General features: G+C 47.5%; 1 protein-coding gene across 1 annotated transcript in view; it reads left to right on the top strand.

Annotated features, from left to right (window-relative positions):
- PRPF6 (pre-mRNA processing factor 6) overlaps window positions 1-22200 on the top strand; it is a 594778-nt gene that overhangs the window by 426613 nt on the left and 145965 nt on the right. Inside the window, exon 14 of the mRNA XM_069243240.1 lies at window positions 21517-21655. Coding sequence (XP_069099341.1) covers window positions 21517-21655 — 139 coding nt within the window. The remainder of the gene's footprint in view (window positions 1-21516; window positions 21656-22200) is intronic.

Below are 22200 nucleotides of genomic sequence, written 5' to 3'. Positions count from 1 at the left end.
GCAGGGGCATTCTTTAAACCAAAGGGCATAACAGTAAACTGATAATGCCCATCAGGTGTGGAGAATGCTGTCTTTTCTTTTGCTCCAGGTGCCATTTTTATTTGCCAGTACCCTGCTGTCAAGTCAAAGGTACTTAGAAATTTGGCAGCACCTAATTTATCAATGAGCTCATCAGCTCTTGGAATTGGATGAGCATCTGTCTTGGTGACAGAATTGAGCCCTCTGTAGTCCACACAAAACCTCATCTCTTTCTTTCCATCTGTGGTGTGAGGTTTGGGGACTAAGACCACTGGGCTAGCCCAGGGGCTGTCAGAGCGCTCAATGACTCCCAATTCCAGCATCTTGTGGACTTCCACCTTGATGCTTTCCTTAACATGGTCAGACTGTCTAAAGATTTTGTTCTTGACAGGCATGCTGTCTCCTGTGTCCACATCATGGGTACACAGGTGTGTCTGACCAGGGGTTAAGGAGAAGAGTTCAGGAAACTGTTGTAGGACTCTCCTACAATCAGCTTGCTGTTGGTCAGAGAGGGTGTCTGAGTAGATCACTCCATCTACTGTACCATCTTTTGGGTCTGATGACAGAAGATCAGGGAGAGGTTCACTCTCTGCCTCCTGATCCTCATCTGTTACCATCAACAGATTGACATCAGCCCTGTCGTGGAAGAGCTTAAGGCGGTTTACATGGATCACCCTTTTGGGGCTCCTGCTTGTGCCCAGGTCCACCAAGTAGGTGACCTGACTCTTCCTCTCTAGTACTGGGTAAGGGCCACTCCACTTGTCCTGGAGTGCCCTGGGAGCCACAGGCTCCAGAACCCAGACTTTCTGCCCTGGTTGGAACTCAACCAGTGCAGCCTTTTGGTCATACCAAAACTTCTGGAGTTGTTGGCTGGCCTCAAGGTTTTTGGTTGCCTTTTCCATGTACTCTGCCATTCTAGAGCGAAGGCCAAGTACATAGTCCACTATGTCCTGTTTAGGCTCATGGAGAGGTCTCTCCCAGCCTTCTTTAACAAGGGCAAGTGGTCCCCTTACAGGATGACCAAACAGAAGTTCAAAGGGTGAGAACCCTACTCCCTTCTGTGGTACCTCCCTGTAAGCGAAAAGCAGACATGGCAGGAGGACATCCCATCTCCTTTTGAGTTTTTCTGGGAGCCCCATGATCATGCCCTTTAATGTCTTGTTGAATCTCTCAACCAAGCCATTAGTTTGTGGATGGTATGGTGTAGTGAATTTATAAGTCACTCCACACTCATTCCACATGTGCTTTAGGTATGCTGACATGAAGTTGGTACCTCTGTCAGACACCACCTCCTTAGGGAAACCCACTCTGGTAAAGATACCAATGAGGGCCTTGGCTACTGCAGGGGCAGTAGTCGACCTAAGGGGAATAGCTTCAGGATACCTGGTAGCATGATCCACTACTACCAGGATATACATATTTCCTGAGGCTGTGGGAGGTTCCAGTGGACCAACTATGTCCACACCCACTCTTTCAAAGGGCACCCCCACCACTGGAAGTGGAATGAGGGGGGCCTTTGGATGCCCACCTGTCTTACCACTGGCTTGACAGGTGGGGCAGGAGAGGCAAAACTCCTTAACCATGTTGGACATATTGGGCCAGTAGAAGTGGTTGACTAACCTCTCCCACGTCTTGGTTTGTCCCAAATGTCCAGCAAGGGGAATGTCATGGGCCAATGTTAGGATGAACTCTCTGAACAGCTGAGGCACTACCACTCTCCTAGTGGCACCAGGTTTGGGGTCTCTGGCCTCAGTGTACAGGAGCCCATCTTCCCAATAGACCCTATGCGTTCCATTTTTCTTGCCTTTGGACTCTTCAGCAGCTTGCTGCCTAAGGCCTTCAAGAGAGGGACAGGTTTCTTGTCCCTTACACAGCTCTTCCCTTGAGGGTCCCCCTGGGCCTAAGAGCTCAACCTGATAAGGTTCAAGCTCCAAAGGCTCAGTTCCCTCAGAGGGCAGAACTTCTTCCTGAGAAGAGAGGTTCCCTTTCTTTTGCTGAGTTGCAGTTGGTTTCCCAACTGACTTTCCTGTTCTCTTGGTAGGCTGGGCCATTTTTCCAGACTCCAGCTCTACTTGTTCACCCTGTGCCTTGCACTGTGCTCTTGTTTTCACACACACCAGTTCAGGGATACCCAGCATTGCTGCATGGGTTTTTAGCTCTACCTCAGCCCATGCTGAGGACTCCAGGTCATTTCCAAGCAGACAGTCCACTGGGATATTTGAGGAGACCACCACCTGTTTCAGGCCATTGACCCCTCCCCATTCTAAAGTAACCATTGCCATGGGATGTACTTTTCTCTGATTGTCAGCGTTGGTGACTGTGTAAGTTTTTCCAGTCAGGTATTGGCCAGGGGAAACCAGTTTCTCTGTCACCATGGTGACACTGGCACCTGTATCCCTCAGGCCCTCTATTCTAGTCCCATTAATTAAGAGTTGCTGTCTGTATTTTTGCATGTTAGGCGGCCAGACAGCTAGTGTGGCTAAATCCCCCCCACCCTCAGAAACTAGAGTAGCTTCAGTGTGGACCCTGATTTGCTCTGGGCACACTGTTGATCCCACTTGGAGACTAGCCATACCAGTGTTACCTGGATGGGAGTTTGGAGTGGAACCTTTCTTGGGACAGGCCTTGTCTCCAGTTTGGTGTCCATGCTGTTTACAGCTATGACACCAGGCCTTTTTGGGATCAAAGTTTTTACCCTTGTACCCATTGTTTTGTGAAGAGGCTCTGGGCCCACCCTCCTGTGCAGGTTTTTGGGGGCCTGTAGAAGACTCTTTACTATTTTTAGTTTTGGTTGTCTCATCACCCTTCTGCTGGGGAGTCTTTGTGACCCCTTTCTTTTGGTCACCCCCTGTTGAAGTCTTGGACACCCTTGTCTTGACCCAATGGTCCGCCTTCTTTCCCAATTCTTGGGGAGAAATTGGTCCTAGGTCTACCAGATGCTGATGCAGTTTATCATTGAAACAATTACTTAACAGGTGTTCTTTCACAAATAAATTGTACAGCCCATCATAATTACTTACACCACTGCCTTGAATCCAACCATCTAGTGTTTTCACTGAGTAGTCAACAAAGTCAACCCAGGTCTGGCTCGAGGATTTTTGAGCCCCCCTGAACCTAATCCTGTACTCCTCAGTGGAGAATCCAAAGCCCTCAATCAGGGTACCCTTCATGAGGTCATAAGATTCTGCATCTTGTCCAGAGAGTGTGAGGAGTCTATCCCTACACTTTCCTGTGAACATTTCCCAAAGGAGAGCACCCCAGTGAGATCTGTTCACTTTTCTGGTTACACAAGCCCTCTCAAAAGCTGTGAACCATTTGGTGATGTCATCACCATCTTCATATTTAGTTACAATCCCTTTGGGGATTTTCAACATGTCAGGAGAATCTCTGACCCTATTTATGTTGCTGCCACCATTGATGGGTCCTAGGCCCATCTCTTGTCTTTCCCTCTCTATGGCTAGGATCTGTCTTTCCAAAGCCAATCTTTTGGCCATCCTGGCTAACTGGATGTCCTCTTCACTGGAGTTATCCTCAGTGATTTCAGAGTTGTTGGTCCCTCCTGTGAGGGAACCAGCATCTCTGACTATTATTTGTGGAGTCAGGGCTTGAGAAGCCCTGCTCTCCCTAAGTAGGACTGGAGGGGGGGAATTTCCCTCCAAGTCACTATCTTCATCCTCTGAGTTGCCATCCTCAGAGGGGTTGGCTTTTTCAAACTCTGCCAAAAGCTCCTGGAGCTGTACTTTGGTAGGTTTGGGGCCCATTGCTATTTTCTTTAGTTTACAGAGTGACCTTAGCTCTCTCATCTGTAGATGGAGGTAAGGTGTGGTGTCGAGTTCCACCACATTCACATCTGTGCTAGACATTATGCTTCTAAAAGTTGGAATACTTTTTAAGAAACTAAAACTGGTTCTAGAATCTAGTTCAAACTTTTACAAACTTTTAAACTCTAAAAGAAATGCTAAACAGGATCTAACACAAGGCCCTAGCAGGTCTTTTAAGAATTTAGAAAACTTTTCAAATTGCAAAAATCAATTTCTAATGACAATTTTGGAATTTGTCGTGTGATCAGGTATTGGCTGAGTAGTCCAGCAAATGCAAAGTCTTGTACCCCACCGCTGATCCACCAATGTAGGAAGTTGGCTCTGTATGTGCTATTTCAAAGTAAGGAATAGCATGCACAGAGTCCAAGGGTTCCCCTTAGAGGTAAAATAGTGGTAAAAATAGATAATACTAATGCTCTATTTTGTGGTAGTGTGGTCGAGCAGTAGGCTTATCCAAGGAGTAGTGTTAAGCATTTGTTGTACATACACATAGACAATAAATGAGGTACACACACTCAGAGACAAATCCAGCCAATAGGTTTTTATATAGAAAAATATCTTTTCTTAGTTTATTTTAAGAACCACAGGTTCAAATTCTACATGTAATATCTCATTCGAAAGGTATTGCAGGTAAGTACTTTAGGAACTTCAAATCATCAAAATTGCATGTATACTTTTCAAGTTGTTGACAAATAGCTGTTTTAAAAGTGGACACTTAGTGCAATTTTCACAGTTCCTAGGGGAGGTAAGTTTTGATTAGTTTTACCAGGTAAGTAAGACACTTACAGGGTTCAGTTCTTGGTCCAAGGTAGCCCACCGTTGGGGGTTCAGAGCAACCCCAAAGTCACCACACCAGCAGCTCAGGGCCGGTCAGGTGCAGAGTTCAAAGTGGTGCCCAAAACACATAGGCTAGAATGGAGAGAAGGGGGTGCCCCGGTTCCGGTCTGCTTGCAGGTAAGTACCCGCGTCTTCGGAGGGCAGACCAGGGGGGTTTTGTAGGGCACCGGGGGGGACACAAGCCCACACAGAAATTTCACCCTCAGCGGCGCGGGGGCGGCCGGGTGCAGTGTAGAAACAAGCGTCGGGTTCGCAATGTTAGTCTATGAGAGATCTCGGGATCTCTTCAGCGCTGCAGGCAGGCAAGGGGGGGATTCCTCGGGGAAACCTCCTCTTGGGCAAGGGAGAGGGACTCCTGGGGGTCACTTCTCCAGTGAAAGTCCGGTCCTTCAGGTCCTGGGGGCTGCGGGTGCAGGGTCTCTCCCAGGCGTCGGGACTTTAGGTTCAAAGAGTCGCGGTCAGGGGAAGCCTCGGGATTCCCTCTGCAGGCGGCGCTGTGGGGGCTCAGGGGGGACAGGTTTTGGTACTCACAGTATCAGAGTAGTCCTGGGGTCCCTCCTGAGGTGTCGGGTCTCCACCAGCCGAGTCGGGGTCGCCGGGTGCAGTGTTGCAAGTCTCACGCTTCTTGCGGGGAGCTGGCAGGGTTCTTTAAAGCTGCTGGAAACAAAGTTGCAGCTTTTCTTGGAGCAGGTCCGCTGTCCTCGGGAGTTTCTTGTCTTTTCGAAGCAGGGGCAGTCCTCAGAGGATGTCGAGGTCGCTGGTCCCTTCGGAAGGCGTCGCTGGAGCAGGATCTTTGGAAGGCAGGAGACAGGCCGGTGAGTTTCTGGAGCCAAGGCAGTTGTCGTCTTCTGGTCTTCCGCTGCAGGGGTTTTCAGCTGGGCAGTCCTTCTTCTTGTTGCAGGAATCTAAAATCTTAGGTTCAGGGAAGCCCTTAAATACTACATTTAAGGGCGTGTTTAGGTCTGGGGGGTTAGTAGCCAATGGCTACTAGCCCTGAGGGTGGGTACACCCTCTTTGTGCCCCCTCCCAAGGGGAGGGGGTCACATCCCTAATCCTATTGGGGGAATCCTCCATCTGCAAGATGGAGGATTTCTAAAAGTTAGAGTCACCTCAGCTCAGGACACCTTAGGGGCTGTCCTGACTGGCCAGTGACTCCTCCTTGTTATTCTCATTATTTTCTCCGGCCTTGCCGCCAAAAGTGGGGCCTGGCCGGAGGGGGCGGGCAACTCCACTAGCTGGAGTGTCCTGCTGGGTTGGCACAAAGGAGGTGAGCCTTTGAGGCTCACCGCCAGGTGTGACAATTCCTGCCTGGGGGAGGTGTTAGCATCTCCACCCAGTGCAGGCTTTGTTACTGGCCTCAGAGTGACAAAGGCACTCTCCCCATGGGGCCAGCAACATGTCTCGGTTTGTGGCAGGCTGCTAAAACTAGTCAGCCTACACAGATAGTCGGTTAAGTTTCAGGGGGCACCTCTAAGGTGCCCTCTGGGGTGTATTTTACAATAAAAATGTACACTGGCATCAGTGTGCATTTATTGTGCTGAGAAGTTTGATACCAAACTTCCCAGTTTTCAGTGTAGCCATTATGGTGCTGTGGAGTTCGTGTTTGACAGACTCCCAGACCATATACTCTTATGGCTACCCTGCACTTACAATGCCTAAGGTTTTGTTTAGACACTGTAGGGGTACCATGCTCATGCACTGGTACCCTCACCTATGGTATAGTGCACCCTGCCTTAGGGCTGTAAGGCCTGCTAGAGGGGTGTCTTATCTATACTGCATAGGCAGTGAGGGGCTGGCATGGCACCCTGAGGGGAGTGCCATGTCGACTTACTCGTTTTGTCCTCACTAGCACACACAAGCTGGTAGGCAGTGTGTCTGTGCTGAGTGAGAGGTCTCCAGGGTGGCATAAGACATGCTGCAGCCCTTAGAGACCTTCCTTGGCATCAGGGCCCTTGGTACTAGAAGTACCAGTTACAAGGGACTTATCTGGATGCCAGGGTCTGCCAATTGTGGATACAAAAGTACAGGTTAGGGAAAGAACACTGGTGCTGGGGCCTGGTTAGCAGGCCTCAGCACACTTTCAATTGTAAACATAGCATCAGCAAAGGCAAAAAGTCAGGGGGCAACCATGCCAAGGAGGCATTTCCTTACACCAACCATCTAGTGTTTTTACTGAGTAGTCTACAAAATCAACCCAGGTCTGGCTCGAGGATTTTTGAGCCCCCCTGAACCTAATCCTGTACTCCTCAGTGGAGAATCCAAAGCCCTCAATCAGGGTACCCTTCATGAGGTCATAAGATTCTGCATCTTTTCCAGAGAGTGTGAGGAGTCTATCCCTACACTTTCCAGTGAACATTTCCCAAAGGAGAGCACCCCAGTGAGATCTGTTCACTTTTCTGGTTACACAAGCCCTCTCAAAAGCTGTGAACCATTTGGTGATGTCATCACCATCTTCATATTTTGTCACAATCCCTTTGGGGATTTTTAACATGTCAGGAGAATCTCTGACCCTATTTATATTGCTGCCACCATTGATGGGTCCTAGGCCCATCTCTTGTCTTTCCCTTTCTATGGCTAGGAGCTGTCTCTCTAAAGCCAATCTTTTGGCCATCCTGGCTAACAGGAGGTCATCTTCACTGAGAGTATCCTCAGTGATTTCAGAAATGTGGGACCCTCCTGTGAGGGACTCACTATTTCTGACTAACACAGTTGGAGACAGGACTTGAGGGGTCCTGTTCTCCCTATTTAGGACTGGAGGAGGGACATTGGCCTCCAAGTCACTAATTTCTTCCTCTGTGAGGTCATCATCAGAGGGGTTGGCTTTTTCAAACTCTGCCAACAGCTCCTGGAGCTGAATTTTGGTAGGTCTGGAGCCAATGGTTATTTTCTTTATATTACAGAGAGACCTTAGCTCCCTCATCTTAAGATGGAGGTAAGGTGTGGTGTCGAGTTCCACCACCTGCATCTCTGTATCAGACATTATTCTGCTAAGAGTTGGAATACTTTTTAAAGAATCTAAAACTGTTTCTAGAATCTAATTTCAAACTTTTAACAAACTTTTAAACTCTAAAAGACAATGCTAAACAGGGACTTAACACACAAGGCCCTAGCAGGACTTTTAAGAATTTAGAAAACTTTCAAATTGCAAAAATGAATTTCTAATGACAATTTTGGAATTTGTCGTGTGATCAGGTATTGGCTGAGTAGTCCAGCAAATGCAAAGTCTTGTATCCCACCGCTGATCCACCAATGTAGGAAGTTGGCTCTGTATGCACTATTTCAAAGTAAGGAATAGTATGCACAGAGTCCAAGGGTTCCCCTTAGAGGTAAGATAGTGGCAAAAATAGATAATACTAATGCTCTATTTTGTGGTAGTGTGGTCGAGCAGTAGGCTTATCCAAGGAGTAGTGTTAAGCATTTGTTGTACATACACATAGACAATAAATGAGGTACACACACTCAGAGACAAATCCAGCCAATAGGTTTTTATATAGAAAAATATCTTTTCTTAGTTTATTTTAAGAACCACAGGTTCAAATTCTACATGTAATATCTCATTCGAAAGGTATTGCAGGTAAGTACTTTAGGAACTTCAAATCATCAAAATTGCATGTATACTTTTCAAGTTATTCACAAATAGCTGTTTTAAAAGTGGACACAGTGCAATTTTCACAGTTCCTAGGGGAGGTAAGTATTTGTTAGGTTAACCAGGTAAGTAAGACACTTACAGGGCTTAGTTCTTGGTCCAAGGTAGCCCACCGTTGGGGGTTCAGAGCAACCCCAAAGTCACCACACCAGCAGCTCAGGGCCGGTCAGGTGCAGAGTTCAAAGTGGTGCCCAAAACGCATAGGCTAGAATGGAGAGAAGGGGGTGCCCCGGTTCCGGTCTGCTTGCAGGTAAGTACCCGCGTCTTCGGAGGGCAGACCAGGGGGGTTTTGTAGGGCACCGGGGGGGACACAAGCCCACACAGAAATTTCACCCTCAGCAGCGCGGGGGCGGCCGGGTGCAGTGTAGAAACAAGCGTCGGTTTGTAATGGAAGTCAATGGGAGATCTAGGGATCTCTTCAGCGCTGCAGGCAGGCAAGGGGGGGGGTTCCTCGGGGAAACCTCCACTTGGTCAAGGGAGAGGGACTCCTGGGGGTCACTCCTCCAGCGAAAGTCCGGTCCTTCAGGTCCTGGGGGCTGCGGGTGCAGGGTCTCTCCCAGGTGTCGGGACTTAGGATTCAAAGAGTCGCGGTCAGGGGAAGCCTCGGGATTCCCTCTGCAGGCGGCGCTGTGGGGGCTCAGGGGGGACAGGTTTTTGTACTCACAGTCTTAGAGTAGTCCTGGGGTCCCTCCTGAGGTGTTGGATCGCCACCAGCCGAGTCGGGGTCGCCGGGTGCAGTGTTGCAAGTCTCACGCTTCTTGCGGGGAGCTTGCAGGGTTCTTTAAAGCTGCTGGAAACAAAGTTGCAGCTTTTCTTGGAGCAGGTCCGCTGTCCTCGGGAGTTTCTTGTCTTTTCGAAGCAGGGGCAGTCCTCAGAGGATGTCGAGGTCGCTGGTCCCTTTGGAAGGCGTCGCTGGAGCAGGATCTTTGGAAGGCAGGAGACAGGCCGGTGAGTTTCTGGAGCCAAGGCAGTTGTCGTCTTCTGGTCTTCCGCTGCAGGGGTTTTCAGCTGGGTAGTCCTTCTTCTTGTAGTTGCAGGAATCTAAATCTTTAGGTTCAGGGTAGCCCTTAAATACTAAATTTAAGGGCGTATTTAGGTCTGGGGGGTTAGTAGCCAATGGCTACTAGCCCTGAGGGTGGGTACACCCTCTTTGTGCCTCCTCCCAAGGGGAGGAGGCCACAATCCTAACCCTATTGGGGGAATCCTCCATCTGCAAGATGGAGGATTTCTAAAAGTCAGAGTCACCTCAGCTCAGGACACCTTAGGGGCTGTCCTGACTGGCCAGTGACTCCTCCTTGTTGCTTTCTTTGTTCCCTCCAGCCTTGCCGCCAAAAGTGGGGGCCGTGGCCGAAGGGGGCGGGCAACTCCACTAAGCTGGAGTGCCCTGCTGGGCTGTGACAAAGGGGTGAGCCTTTGAGGCTCACCGCCAGGTGTCACAGCTCCTGCCTGGGGGAGGTGTTAGCATCTCCACCCAGTGCAGGCTTTGTTACTGGCCTCAGAGTGACAAAGGCACTCTCCCCATGGGGCCAGCAACATGTCTCTAGTGTGGCAGGCTGCTGGAACCAGTCAGCCTACACAGCTAGTTGGTTAAGTTTCAGGGGGCACCTCTAAGGTGCCCTCTGTGGTGTATTTTACAATAAAATGTACACTGGCATCAGTGTGCATTTATTGTGCTGAGAAGTTTGATACCAAACTTCCCAGTTTTCAGTGTAGCCATTATGGTGCTGTGGAGTTCGTGTTTGACAGACTCCCAGACCATATACTCTTATGGCTACCCTGCACTTACAATGTCTAAGGTTTTGTTTAGACACTGTAGGGGTACCATGCTCATGCACTGGTACCCTCACCTATGGTATAGTGCACCCTGCCTTAGGGCTGTAAGGTCTGCTAGAGGGGTGTCTTACCTATACTGCATAGGCAGTGAGAGGCTGGCATGGCACCCTGAGGGGAGTGCCATGTCGACTTACTCGTTTTGTCCTCACTAGCACACACAAGCTGGCAAGCAGTGTGTCTGTGCTGAGTGAGAGGTCTCCAGGGTGGCATAAGACATGCTGCAGCCCTTAGAGACCTTCCTTGGCATCAGGGCCCTTGGTACTAGAAGTACCAGTTACAAGGGACTTATCTGAATGCCAGGGTGTGCCAATTGTGGATACAATGGTACATTTTAGGTGAAGGAACACTGGTGCTGGGGCCTGGTTAGCAGGGTCCCAGCACACTTCTCAGTCAAGTCAGCATCAGTATCAGGCAAAAAGTGGGGGGTAACTGCAACAGGGAGCCATTTCTTTACAGGACTGCCTAGCTGAAAACCCCTGCAGAGGAAGACCAGAAGACAACAACTGCCTTGGCTCCAGAAACTCACCGGCCTGTCTCCTGCCTTCCAAAGAACTCTGCTCCAGCGACGCCTTCCAAAGGGACCAGCGACCTCTGCATCCTCTGAGGACTGTCCTGCTTCGACGACGACAAGAAACTCCCGAGGACAGCGGACCTGCTCCAAAAAGACTGCAACTTTGTTTCAAGAAGCAGCTTTAAAGAACCTGCAACTCCCCGCAAGAAGCGTGAGACTTGCAACACTGCACCCGGCGACCCCGACTCGGCTGGTGGAGAACCAACACCTCAGGGAGGACCCCCGGACTACTCTACGACTGTGAGTACCAAAACCTGTCCCCCCTGAGCCCCCACAGCGCCGCCTGCAGAGGGAATCCCGAGGCTTCCCCTGACCGCGACTCTCTGAAACCTAAGTCCCGACGCCTGGAAAAGACCCTGCACCCGCAGCCCCCAGGACCTGAAGGACCGGCCTTTCACTGCAGAAGTGACCCCCAGGAGTCCCTCTCCCTTGCCCAAGTGGAGGTTTCCCCGAGGAAGCCCCCCCTTGCCTGCCTGCAGCGCTGAAGAGATCCCTTGATCTCTCATTGACTTCCATTGCGAACCCGACGCTTGTTCTAACACTGCACCCGGCCGCCCCCGCGCCGCTGAGGGTGAAATTTCTGTGTGGGCTTGTGTCCCCCCCGGTGCCCTACAAAACCCCCCTGGTCTGCCCTCCGAAGACGCGGGTACTTACCTGCTGGCAGACTGGAACCAGGGCACCCCCTTCTCTCCATTGAAGCCTATGCGTTTTGGGCACCACTTTGAACTCTGCACCTGACCGGCCCTGAGCTGCTGGTGTGGTAACTTTGGGGTTGCTCTGAACCCCTAACGGTGGGCTACCTTGGACCAAGAACTGAACCCTGTAAGTGTCTTACTTACCTGGTAAAACTAACAAATACTTACCTCCCCCAGGAACTGTGAAAATTGCACTGTGTCCACTTTTAAAATAGCTATTTGTGAATAACTTGAAAAGTATACATGCAATTGAAATGATTCAAAGTTCCTAATGTACTTACCTGCAATACCTTTCAAACAAGATATTACATGTTAAATTTGAACCTGTGGTTCTTAAAATAAACTAAGAAAAGATATTTTTCTATAACAAAACCTATTGGCTGGATTTGTCTCTGAGTGTGTGTACCTCATTTATTGTCTATGTGTATGTACAACAAATGCTTAACACTACTCCTTGGATAAGCCTACTGCTCGACCACACTACCACAAAATAGAGCATTAGTATTATCTCTTTTTACCACTATTTTACCTCTAAGGGGAACCCTTGGACTCTGTGCATGCTATTCCTTACTTTGAAATAGCACATACAGAGCCAACTTCCTACAATGTGTCTTTACATTTGCATGGACATCTTTCTCTTTACTTCCTCTACACTCTTTTTCTCACACGCCTGCGGGACAACAATCTAACAATGGAGTCTATGCCCATGCGCAGTATCACCGAGAAGGAGGAGTCACTCGATCCCTTGACTTGGAAAAATGCTTCTTAGTAGAAAAACAACTTGCAGCGCTCAGAACCAAATACTAGATGACAGGAGTATGCAGAGCACGTGAGGCTGCAGCACTATATGCCACCAACAGATGCTTAATGGGTAAATAACATTCTCCTTCAGTTTTCACAGAGATAGGGTTGCCCCATGTACTAATCCTAAATTCCTTCCTAGGGTGGTTTTTCCCTTCCACCTTAACCAGTCCATAGAGCACCCAGTTTTCTTTTCCTAACCAGGCGGTTGCAAACAGGCTTTCCATACTCTAGATGTTAAGCGAATCCTAATGTAGTGTGTATACAGAAGAAAACCTTTTCACATACACTCAACAACTCTTTGTTGCTTTCTCAAAACCGCACCAGGGTGGGCTCCTTCTAAATCAGGCATGGCCAGATGTATAGTGAAATGTATTCAAAGCTCACTCTACCCTTAATAATGGGGCCTTCTTTGGGGCGTAATGCCTTCTTAGGGAACAATCCCAATACTGACATCTGTAGAGCAGCTCCCTTGTCTACACCACATGCTTTCACAACACCTGTGTGGATGTATTGGCTCATCAACAAGTATGGCTTTGCAACCAGGCTTTACTCTGTACATTTTTTCAATCCTCCGCAACATCCTCATGCTAGCCACCACTTAGGAAGAGGACTGCTTTACAGTCTGTGAACATCGTGTATATTTACAGCCACACATGCCTCGAACTGATGCCCCTCAAATACATCAGTGTTTCTCTTTTGAGAGAGGACTACTATAAAGCCCCAACATCCCTCCATCCGAGCTGGCCTTGGATTCCAGACCACAGACTGGCATTGGAGTCATGGAGCTACATGGATGCTTTACTGTTACAACACGGTTGAGTCTGCATCATCCTGCCTCTTCCCATATCTTCCATCTTCTATTTTAAAAAGTTCTGGAGCTGTAGCATCTTCTCATCTTTAGCAGCCCGTCTAGTCTAATTAGCTGAGTCAGCATCTTGATTATTCAGTCACTTAAGCCATCTTTCTAGCTCGTAATGTTTCATAGATATGATAGTTCAAAGACAGTGTTGACCCCCCACCCCCAAACACGCTCCCATCCCCTGAAGTCCAGTTCCTAATTTGGAGTTTAACTCTGGCATGAATTGGGGGACCCCTGTTTCCTTAGGGGGTCACCTCTACAAGAAAGTGTTCATTGTGACTTGCCATTTTTGAGATGCATGCCCCTGAAGGTTAGTACTCCTGGGCCATGTCCTCATGGATACTGTCAGAGCTGTGACCCAACTGTATTGTAGTTATTGCATCCCTGTTAGCTGGACACTGAGGCACTTAGCACCCCAAATCCTCACCATCGATTTTGCATGAGTTTGACCCTTGAAGTTTGGGTGATGAGTTGTTGGTTGAGGGTGTTTTCCCTTCTTTATTAGATAGTTAGCAGTTCGGTTGTCTGCCCACTGTGTTGTCCAGTGTTGTACTCAAAATTGAGACCATTGAGCCAGAGTTGCAGACATTGAATTGAATGCGACTTTGTTTATCAAGTTGAAGGTAAATCCAAAGATGCGCAAGCCCTTCAAGTTCATCCAAGCCAACCCCATAAGGATAACATTGTGCCAGTCTCATACAAAATCTAGCTTCTTACTGCATACATTTTACTAATGCATACAGGGTGTTGTTTTGCCTCCGAAGGTGCTGAGACCTTCTGGTTTTCTTCCTGTACTTTGATTTGAACTGTTGAGCCAATTTAACTTGTAAATGAAAGTGCTCTTTTTAGCAGCTACAGCATTGGCAGGGCATGCAGTTTATGGAATGTAAATTAGTTTGTCATGACATATCTGTGTGCTAGAGCAGTGCTTCCGAAATATTTTAGAACCAACACCCATTTATGAGAACGACAAACTTTCACAACCCACCAAGCTTTGATGGACATTAGGCTGGTGATTTTTATTACGTAACTAAAGCATCATATGGCATTGTCATTTACAGACAGCAGATTTTCCATTGAAATGGCCACTAACTGCGTTCAGACATACAATTTTACTGATAAAACTCTATTGTACACAAATGATAATGTGTGGTAATCAGGTTTCAGTGAATATTTGTCTTTGTGCATCACCAAGTAAAGTATCTTGATTTGTTTTGGTCCTATTTAAAACTGCTTCCATCAGTCTTCAGAATTAAAAAAAAGTGCTTCATTTGGTGTTTTTTGCTTTCTTAACTGCTGAATGTGTATAGTTAATTTACAGGTATTCATATTTTGTTAAATGTTACAAAAATGACATCCCACGGCCTCTCCTTTCTCACTCTCTTTACCCCAGAATGATTGTCACATAATTCACTTTACTTTTCTTTTTCCAACTGCAAAATGACGATTTTGTAAACACCAATCCCTTTGTTAAAAAATAAGCAAATTGTCAGAAGAAATAGCCTGACATTTGAGCTCTGTCTCTGAAGCGCAGCAAATGTAACCAAATAAATACATAATTTAAAGGCCTGTTTATTTACTGCTTCACCTTTCACGACCCACAAAAAATCGACTCAGGTCGCGACCCAAGGTTTGGGAAACACTACTAGAATAAGCCTTAAATGCTCAACTTTGCTGTCACCTCACAGTCAGATGTTGAAATGAAGTAATTTGGTTATTCAGTTGGAGTGCAGCAGTATTGGCTGACATCATTGGTAAACAACAGTACTTTTACAGGATCCAGCCCAACAGCCCGATGTCCCTGGGAAAAGACAATGCCCGTCCGTTGCAGATTTGGGTGCATTCATCTGCACAAGTTCACTATAGCAGAATGCAATTATGCCTAGTTGAAGTAGTATATGTTCCATCGACCTTCTTTGTTCACCACTCTTAATTGGGTAGCTCCAAAGGAGCATGGGGCTTCTCTAGTGATATAAGGTATTAGTCAAGAAGTGACTTGGATTGTGATGTCTCCTTTGGCACAGCATGCTTAACACTGTTTCGGCCACACTCATGTAAGCACTGTATAGTGCCAGAGGCATGATAACAACGGCATTGGTTTTCTGTGCGCACTACCACAATCTAATAACAACAAAGAATGCTAATCTCTAAATTGAGCTAAGCAGGGTGCTGATATCTATTTACTTGTTGCGGCCTCGTCAATTTCTTAGTCCATTACCTTCAATGAAAATGTTATTTTGCTAAACCATGTCAGTGGTGAATTGCGATCCAGTGAAATATTGCACTGTTTCTATTTTTATCTCTATTTTTTTACAGTCTTCAAGTTATCAACACCACATAAACAGCTACTAGAGTTGACAGTTTATAGCGTCCCACAAGTCCGGCTGTGAAGTTATTGCTCAAGGCACTAGGGCTCATATTGATTTAGTTACTGCAAAATCTTCCAGTAGGAATGAGTTGAAGCGGTCCTCGGACCTCTGATCAGAACCCCTGAGTTCCCTTCTCCCTTGCTGCTTCCAGTAGTATTAGCCACTGTTTCTCCAGGCTACATCTTGTGGTCCTGTCCCCCTTATGCTCTGGATGCAGATGCCTGGAAGGCCTTTCTTGTGTGCAAGAGTGTAGGAAGGGGGGAAAGCAGTATTGTCACCCTTGCCGACCACCCCGCCCACACACACCTTTAGTGGCAATTAGAGGTTTGCTGTACTATCCTGACTTCTTTAACATGTAAGCTATTATTCCTTCGTTTTTTTGCCCAAATTAATGCTACAAGAGATGAGTCTGTTTTAGCAGTACTGATGCAAGAGTGAAACAGGTAAATTGTTGGGCCATATATTATTTTGACAGACCGTCACAGATCTAGGGGACTGAGGGCCAGATGTACCAAAGGATTCTACCCATTCTGTGTCTATGGGAAAAAGCTTCGTACATATGGCCCTAAATGTTTAGTGAAGGTCAGTAGCTTCGGATTTGGTGACTGCAACTGACTGGTGAGGTTTTAGCATTTCTTTTAATTTGTAAAGGTGGAAGTCAATACCTCTCTTTTTGAGTTTTCCTCGATTTTGGACTGGGGCTCTAGGGAGGGTAAATGGGATCTCTGGGTTCTGTTGTTATTCCAATACTAAAATCTTGTAGTTATAAGATGTGTCTCCAGAATGTGGAATAGCCACACAGACCTAGGGCCCACAAGTCCTTTTCTGGTGTTTTTTCCACACATCCAGGGACATTTCTACCTGCTTGGAATTAATGCTATGGCAGGGATACAACAACTCCTAAAGAAATCTTAAATATTCTGCTTAGGCTAGTGCATTACTTTATTTTGTAGGTGTTGTGGGAAAGTAACCTTTCAAAAGTACCGATTTACAGAAAGAGGGGGAGTCTGAAAGTGAAGTGAAAATATGTCTGTTCTGTCACAACAAAGGATGGGTGTGAGCAAGGGAGTACTCTTGGCTCTCTCTGACTGACCTAAATGCCACTTAGAAAAACGTATTGTGTTATGGAGTGGAGATCCTGTCCCACCATCCTCCAGTGGCTCTTCTCCTTCAATAGTACTCAGACACTCACCGCCCGAAGCCACCATCTTCCCTAAATTGAGAGGGAGAGAAAAGTTGGAGTTGCTGGGGTCTGCCTTGCAGTGAAGGCCTTCTTCCCTTTCACCTTAGGAAGCGAGATTCAGATTCTTCCTGAAAACACCACCAGCACACTGTCCACTGTGCCAAACTACAAGGCGGTGTCTGGTTGTGGGCATGTGTCGGGAAACGATTAACCTCTGGTGGTGTGGTCAGCATTTGGTGATTTTTCTAGTGGTGGCGCAGCTTTCGGAGTTGCTCAGTGTGAGGAAGCATGCTCTGTGTCATCTGTATTTGTAGGACTACAAGTGAAAATGTCATCCTGAAGGGAATGGCATGATCTTCTCCAGATTGAGATGTCCACATATGGATGTCCTTGCCTTGGCACATAACAGGTGTCCTCCATGTTGTGCCACACTCTCCCCTCTGAATGTAAGTGATAATCCCATCAGCTCATTTGTCCATTCTAATGCTTTGAAATAATGTTCTCTCTGTAGTTTTGGGTGGTGAAAAGGTGTGTTTGTGTGTTTGTGAGGAGTGGGCCATCCGACTGCATTGGAAACATAGGACTGAAGATAGGAATGCTTAATATTAAAGTATCACAAGTTCTGCTATTCTGGCAAATACCCATAGGGTACAATTCCTATTTAGATATTTATTATTAGAATGTATTATTCTTTTGTAGTGCACAAACATAGACAGTCGAACAGCCAGCAGTGTTTCGTCCCGTCTTAGCACATAGGCCTTGGGCTTTTTCAAGGCTTGCTGTTATTCCAACCATGTCTACGACCTCCTTTAGGGCATATGTAGGAAGTTGGCTCTGTATGCACTATTTCAAAGTAAGGAATAGTATGCACAGAGTCCAAGGGTTCCCCTTAGAGGTAAGATAGTGGCAAAAGAGATAATACTAATGCTCTATTTTGTGGTAGTGTGGTCGAGCAGTAGGCTTATCAAAGGAGTAGTGTTAAGCATTTGTTGTACATACACACAGGCAATAAATGAGGAACACACACTCAGAGACAAATCCAGCCAATAGGTTTTGTTATAGAAAAATATCTTTTCTTAGTTTATTTTAAGAACCACAGGTTCAAATTCTACATGTAATATCTCATTTGAAAGGTATTGCAGGTAAGTACTTTAGGAACTTTGAATCATTACATTAGCATGTATACTTTTTACATAAAACACAATAAGCTGTTTTAAAAGTGGACACAGTGCAATTTTCACAGTTCCTGGGGGAGGTAAAGTATGGTTATTTTTAACAGGTAAGTAAGGCACTTACAGGTTTCAATTTTTGGTCCAAGGTAGCCCACCGTTGGGGGTTCAGAGCAACCCCAAAGTTATCACACCAGCAGCTCAGGGCCGGTCAGGTGCAAAGGTCAAAGAGGTGCCCAAAACACATAGGCTTCAATGGAGAGAAGGGGGTGCCCCGGTTCCAGTCTGCCAGCAGGTAAGTACCCGCGTCTTCGGAGGGCAGACCAGGGGGGTTTTGTAGGGCACCAGGGGGGACACAAGTCAGCACAAAAAGTACACCCTCAGCAGCGCGGGGGCGGCCGGGTGCAGTGTGCAAACACGCGTCGGGTTTTCAATGGTTTCCTATGAGAGATCAAGGGATCTCTTCAGCGTTGCAGGCAGGCAAGGGGGGGGCTCCTCGGGGTAGCCACCACCTAGGCAAGGGAGAGGGCCTCCTGGGGGTCACTCCTGCACAGGAGTTCCGTTTCTTTAGGCGCTGGGGGCTGCGGGTGCAGTGTCTTTTCCAGCCGTCGGGAAATGGAGTTCAGGCAGTCGCGGTCCGGGGGAGCCTCGGGATTCCCTCTGCAGGCGTCGCTGTGGGGGCACAGGGGGGACAACTTTGGTTACTCACAGTCGTAGAGTCGCCGGAGGGTCCTCCCTGAAGCGTTGTTTCTCCACCAGTCGAGTCGGGGTCGCCGGGTGCAGTGTTGCAAGTCTCACGCTTCTTGCGGGGAGTTGCAGGGGTCTTTAAATCTGCTCCTTGAAACAAAGTTGCAGTTCTTTTGGAGCAGTGCCGCTGTCCTCGGGAGTTTCTTGTCTTTCTTGAAGCAGGGCAGTCCTCAGAGGATTCAGAGGTCGCTGGTCCCTTGGAAAGCGTCGCTGGAGCAGGTTTCTTTTGGAAGGCAGGAGACAGGCCGGTAGGACTGGGGCCAAAGCAGTTGGTGTCTTCTGTTCTTCCTCTGCAGGGGTTTTTCAGCTCAGCAGTCTTCTCCTTCAGGTAAGTTGCAGGAATCTAAATTCTTAGGCTCAGGGAAGCCCTTAAATACTAAATTTAAGGGCGTGTTTAGGTCTGGGGGTTAGTAGCCAATGGCTACTAGCCCTGAGGGTGAGTACACCCTCTTTGTGCCTCCTCCCAAGGGGAGGGGGTCACATCCCTAATCCTATTGGGGGAATCCTCCATCTGCAAGATGGAGGATTTCTAAAAGTTAGTCACTTCAGCTCAGGACACCTTAGGGGCTGTCCTGACTGGCCAGTGACTCCTCCTTGTTGTTTTCTTTGTTTCCTCCAGCCTTGCCGCCAAAAGTGGGGGCCGTGGCCGGAGGGGGCGGGCAACTCTACTAAGCTGGAGTGTCCTGCGGTGCTGTGACAAAGGGGTGAGCCTTTGAGGCTCACCGCCAGGTGTTACAGCCCCTGCCTGGGGGAGGTGTTAGCATCTCCACCCAGTGCAGGCTTTGTTACTGGCCTCAGAGTGACAAAGGCACTCTCCCCATGGGGCCAGCAACATGTCTCTAGTGTGGCAGGCTGCTGGAACCAGTCAGCCTACACAGATAGTCGGTTAGGTTTCAGGGGGCACCTCTAAGGTGCCCTCTGGGGTGTATGTTACAATAAAATGTACACTGGCATCAGTGTGCATTTATTGTGCTGAGAAGTTTGATACCAAACTTCCAGTTTTCAGTGTAGCCATTATGGTGCTGTGGAGTTCGTGTAAAACAGACTCCCAGACCATATACTCTTATGGCTACCCTGCACTTACAATGTCTAAGGTATTGCTTAGACACTGTGGGGGCACAGTGCTCATGCACTGGTGCCCTCACCTATGGTATAGTGCACCCTGCCTTAGGGCTGTAAGGCCTACTGGAGGGGTGACTTATCTATACCTGCATAGGCAGTGAGAGGCTGGCATGGCACCCTGAGGGGAGTGCCATGTCGACTTACTCGTTTTGTTCTCACCAGCACACACAAGCTGGCAAGCAGTGTGTCTGTGCTGAGTGAGGGGTCTCCAGGGGGGCATAATACATGATGCAGCCCTTAGAGACCTTCCTTGGCATCGGGGCCCTTGGTACCAGGGGTACCACTTACAAGGGACTTATCTGGATGCCAGGGTGGGCCAATTGTGGAATCAAAAGTACAGGTTAGGGAAAGAACACTGGTGCTGGGGCGTGGTTAGCAGGCCTCAGCACACTTTCAATTCAAAACATAGCGTCAGGGGGCAACCATGCCAAGGAGGCATTTCCTTACACAACCCCCCCCCCCCCCCCAAACGAAAGAGGATGAGACTAACCTTTCTCAAGAGAGTCTTCATTTTCTAAGTGGAAGAACCTGGAAAGGCCATCTGCATTGGCATGGGCAGTCCCAGGTCTGTGTTCCACTATAAAGCCCATTCCCTGTAGGGAGATGGACCACCTCAACAGTTTTGGATTTTCACCTTTCATTTGCATCAGCCATCTGAGAGGTCTGTGGTCAGTTTGAACTAGGAAGTGAGTACCAAAAAGGTATGGTCTCAACTTCTTCAGGGACCAAACCACAGCAAAGGCCGCCCTTAGAGACCTTCCTTGGCATCAGGGCCCTTGGTACCAGGGGTACCACTTACAAGGGACTTATCTGGATGCCAGGGTGTGCCAATTGTGGAATCAAAAGTACAGGTTAGGGAAAGAACACTGGTGCTGGGGCCTGGTTAGCAGGCCTCAGCACACTTTCAATTCAAAACATAGCATCAGCAAAGGCAAAAAGTCAGGGGGTAACCATGCCAAGGAGGCATTTCCTTACAGCATACAACAGGATACCCGCTGTCAGGTCACAAAAGATTTGATCTTTTTCACAGAGACTACCTCTGTACAAACAAACAAGCCTTGAAAAAGACCCAGAGCTGCGAACCAAAACGGACAAAACACTTGCTGGCTGTCTGGATATCTGATTGTGCACCACAAAAGATTCCTGAGGGATTGTGTACTATTTTGCATACTTCATTTTATAAAGTAGGACTCTGAATCATACATTTGATAGTACATGAATAAGGACTTTATGGCATGACAGAGATTCATACTCTTACCTCCTTCCTCAATACCTGTCCTCAAGAGCTATAGATTTACGCTCTGGGACAATACACCTTCCTCAAGTGTACATTTTGACTCCCTGGTGCATTCATTATACCTGTTGTGAGTACTTACCAGTTCCTGGGACAACCCATGCTCTCTGTGTACCTTCTAGTTTCTGACATAACACATGTATCTATCATAAGTACTTGTGTACATTTCAACTATTGCCACGATGCAAGCAATAACATTCATAACTTTTCCACATAATTTTCTCATGTGCATTCTAACTTCTGGCACAGAGAGTACTCATTGTGTATATTGAGAACTACTGGCATCCTACTGGGTTTAGATTTTAACTTGTTCCACAAAATGACTGTTTGTGTGTGTGTATTCTAGGTCATGGCACAATGAAAATGTTCATTAAGAAAACACTCATGAGTAAAACATATATTAGCTTAGTCAAAGCTGTACATGAGACTGTGAAATGTTAATTGAAGTCTGTGCTCATAAACAAGAAATAAATTGCTGTCCAAGAAAGGAACCTGGTAAGAGTGAAAGAACCAGAATACACTTACTAACTTTGATTGTCTTGTTTTAGGGAATCCCTGGAGGCTCTTCTGCAGAGAGCTGTGGCTCACTGCCCCAAAGCAGAGGTCTTGTGGTTGATGGGAGCCAAGTCGAAATGGTTGGCTGGAGATGTGCCTGCCGCCAGAAGCATTCTAGCTCTGGCCTTTCAGGTCTGTTTTAATTTCCATTCCAGAGCTCTGAAATGAGAAGGGGAATGAAACAACACATCATTGTTGATTTATTAAAAAAAGGGCAGTGGTAGCTGTTTTTTTTTATTTGTACTATTCTGACTCTTAGCATGATACCTTGGTTAAATATTACGAGGAGGGCATGCAGACATTGATGTACATAGAGAATTTGTATATGATTGTTCTACTGCATGGCATGTCATAGACAGAGGTGAGATGTAGGAAAGTGCCTCTTTTTTGTCATGTCACCCCCCTTTTTGCCACTGGTACTGATGTTTTTCGACTGATTTCCAGTGGGTCCTTGCTAACCAGCCCCAGTGCTCTTTCCCTAAAAACAAGGTAGAATGGTCTAATTGTCACACAATTGGCATACACTTAGGCACCCCTTTAAGTCCCTACTAGGTGGTACTGCTGTTACCTAGGGAATGGATATCAAAGAGAGTCCCTGAGGGCTGCAGTAGGTATTATACGACCCTACGGGACCACCATACAAATTGCATTTAGCCTGCCTGTAAGGAAATGCCTCC

The sequence above is a fragment of the Pleurodeles waltl genome, chromosome 7 (genome assembly GCF_031143425.1).
Source record: "Pleurodeles waltl isolate 20211129_DDA chromosome 7, aPleWal1.hap1.20221129, whole genome shotgun sequence".
In the NCBI taxonomy this organism is placed as follows: Eukaryota; Metazoa; Chordata; class Amphibia; order Caudata; family Salamandridae; genus Pleurodeles; species Pleurodeles waltl.
This window is presented reverse-complemented; position numbering and strand designations above follow the sequence as displayed.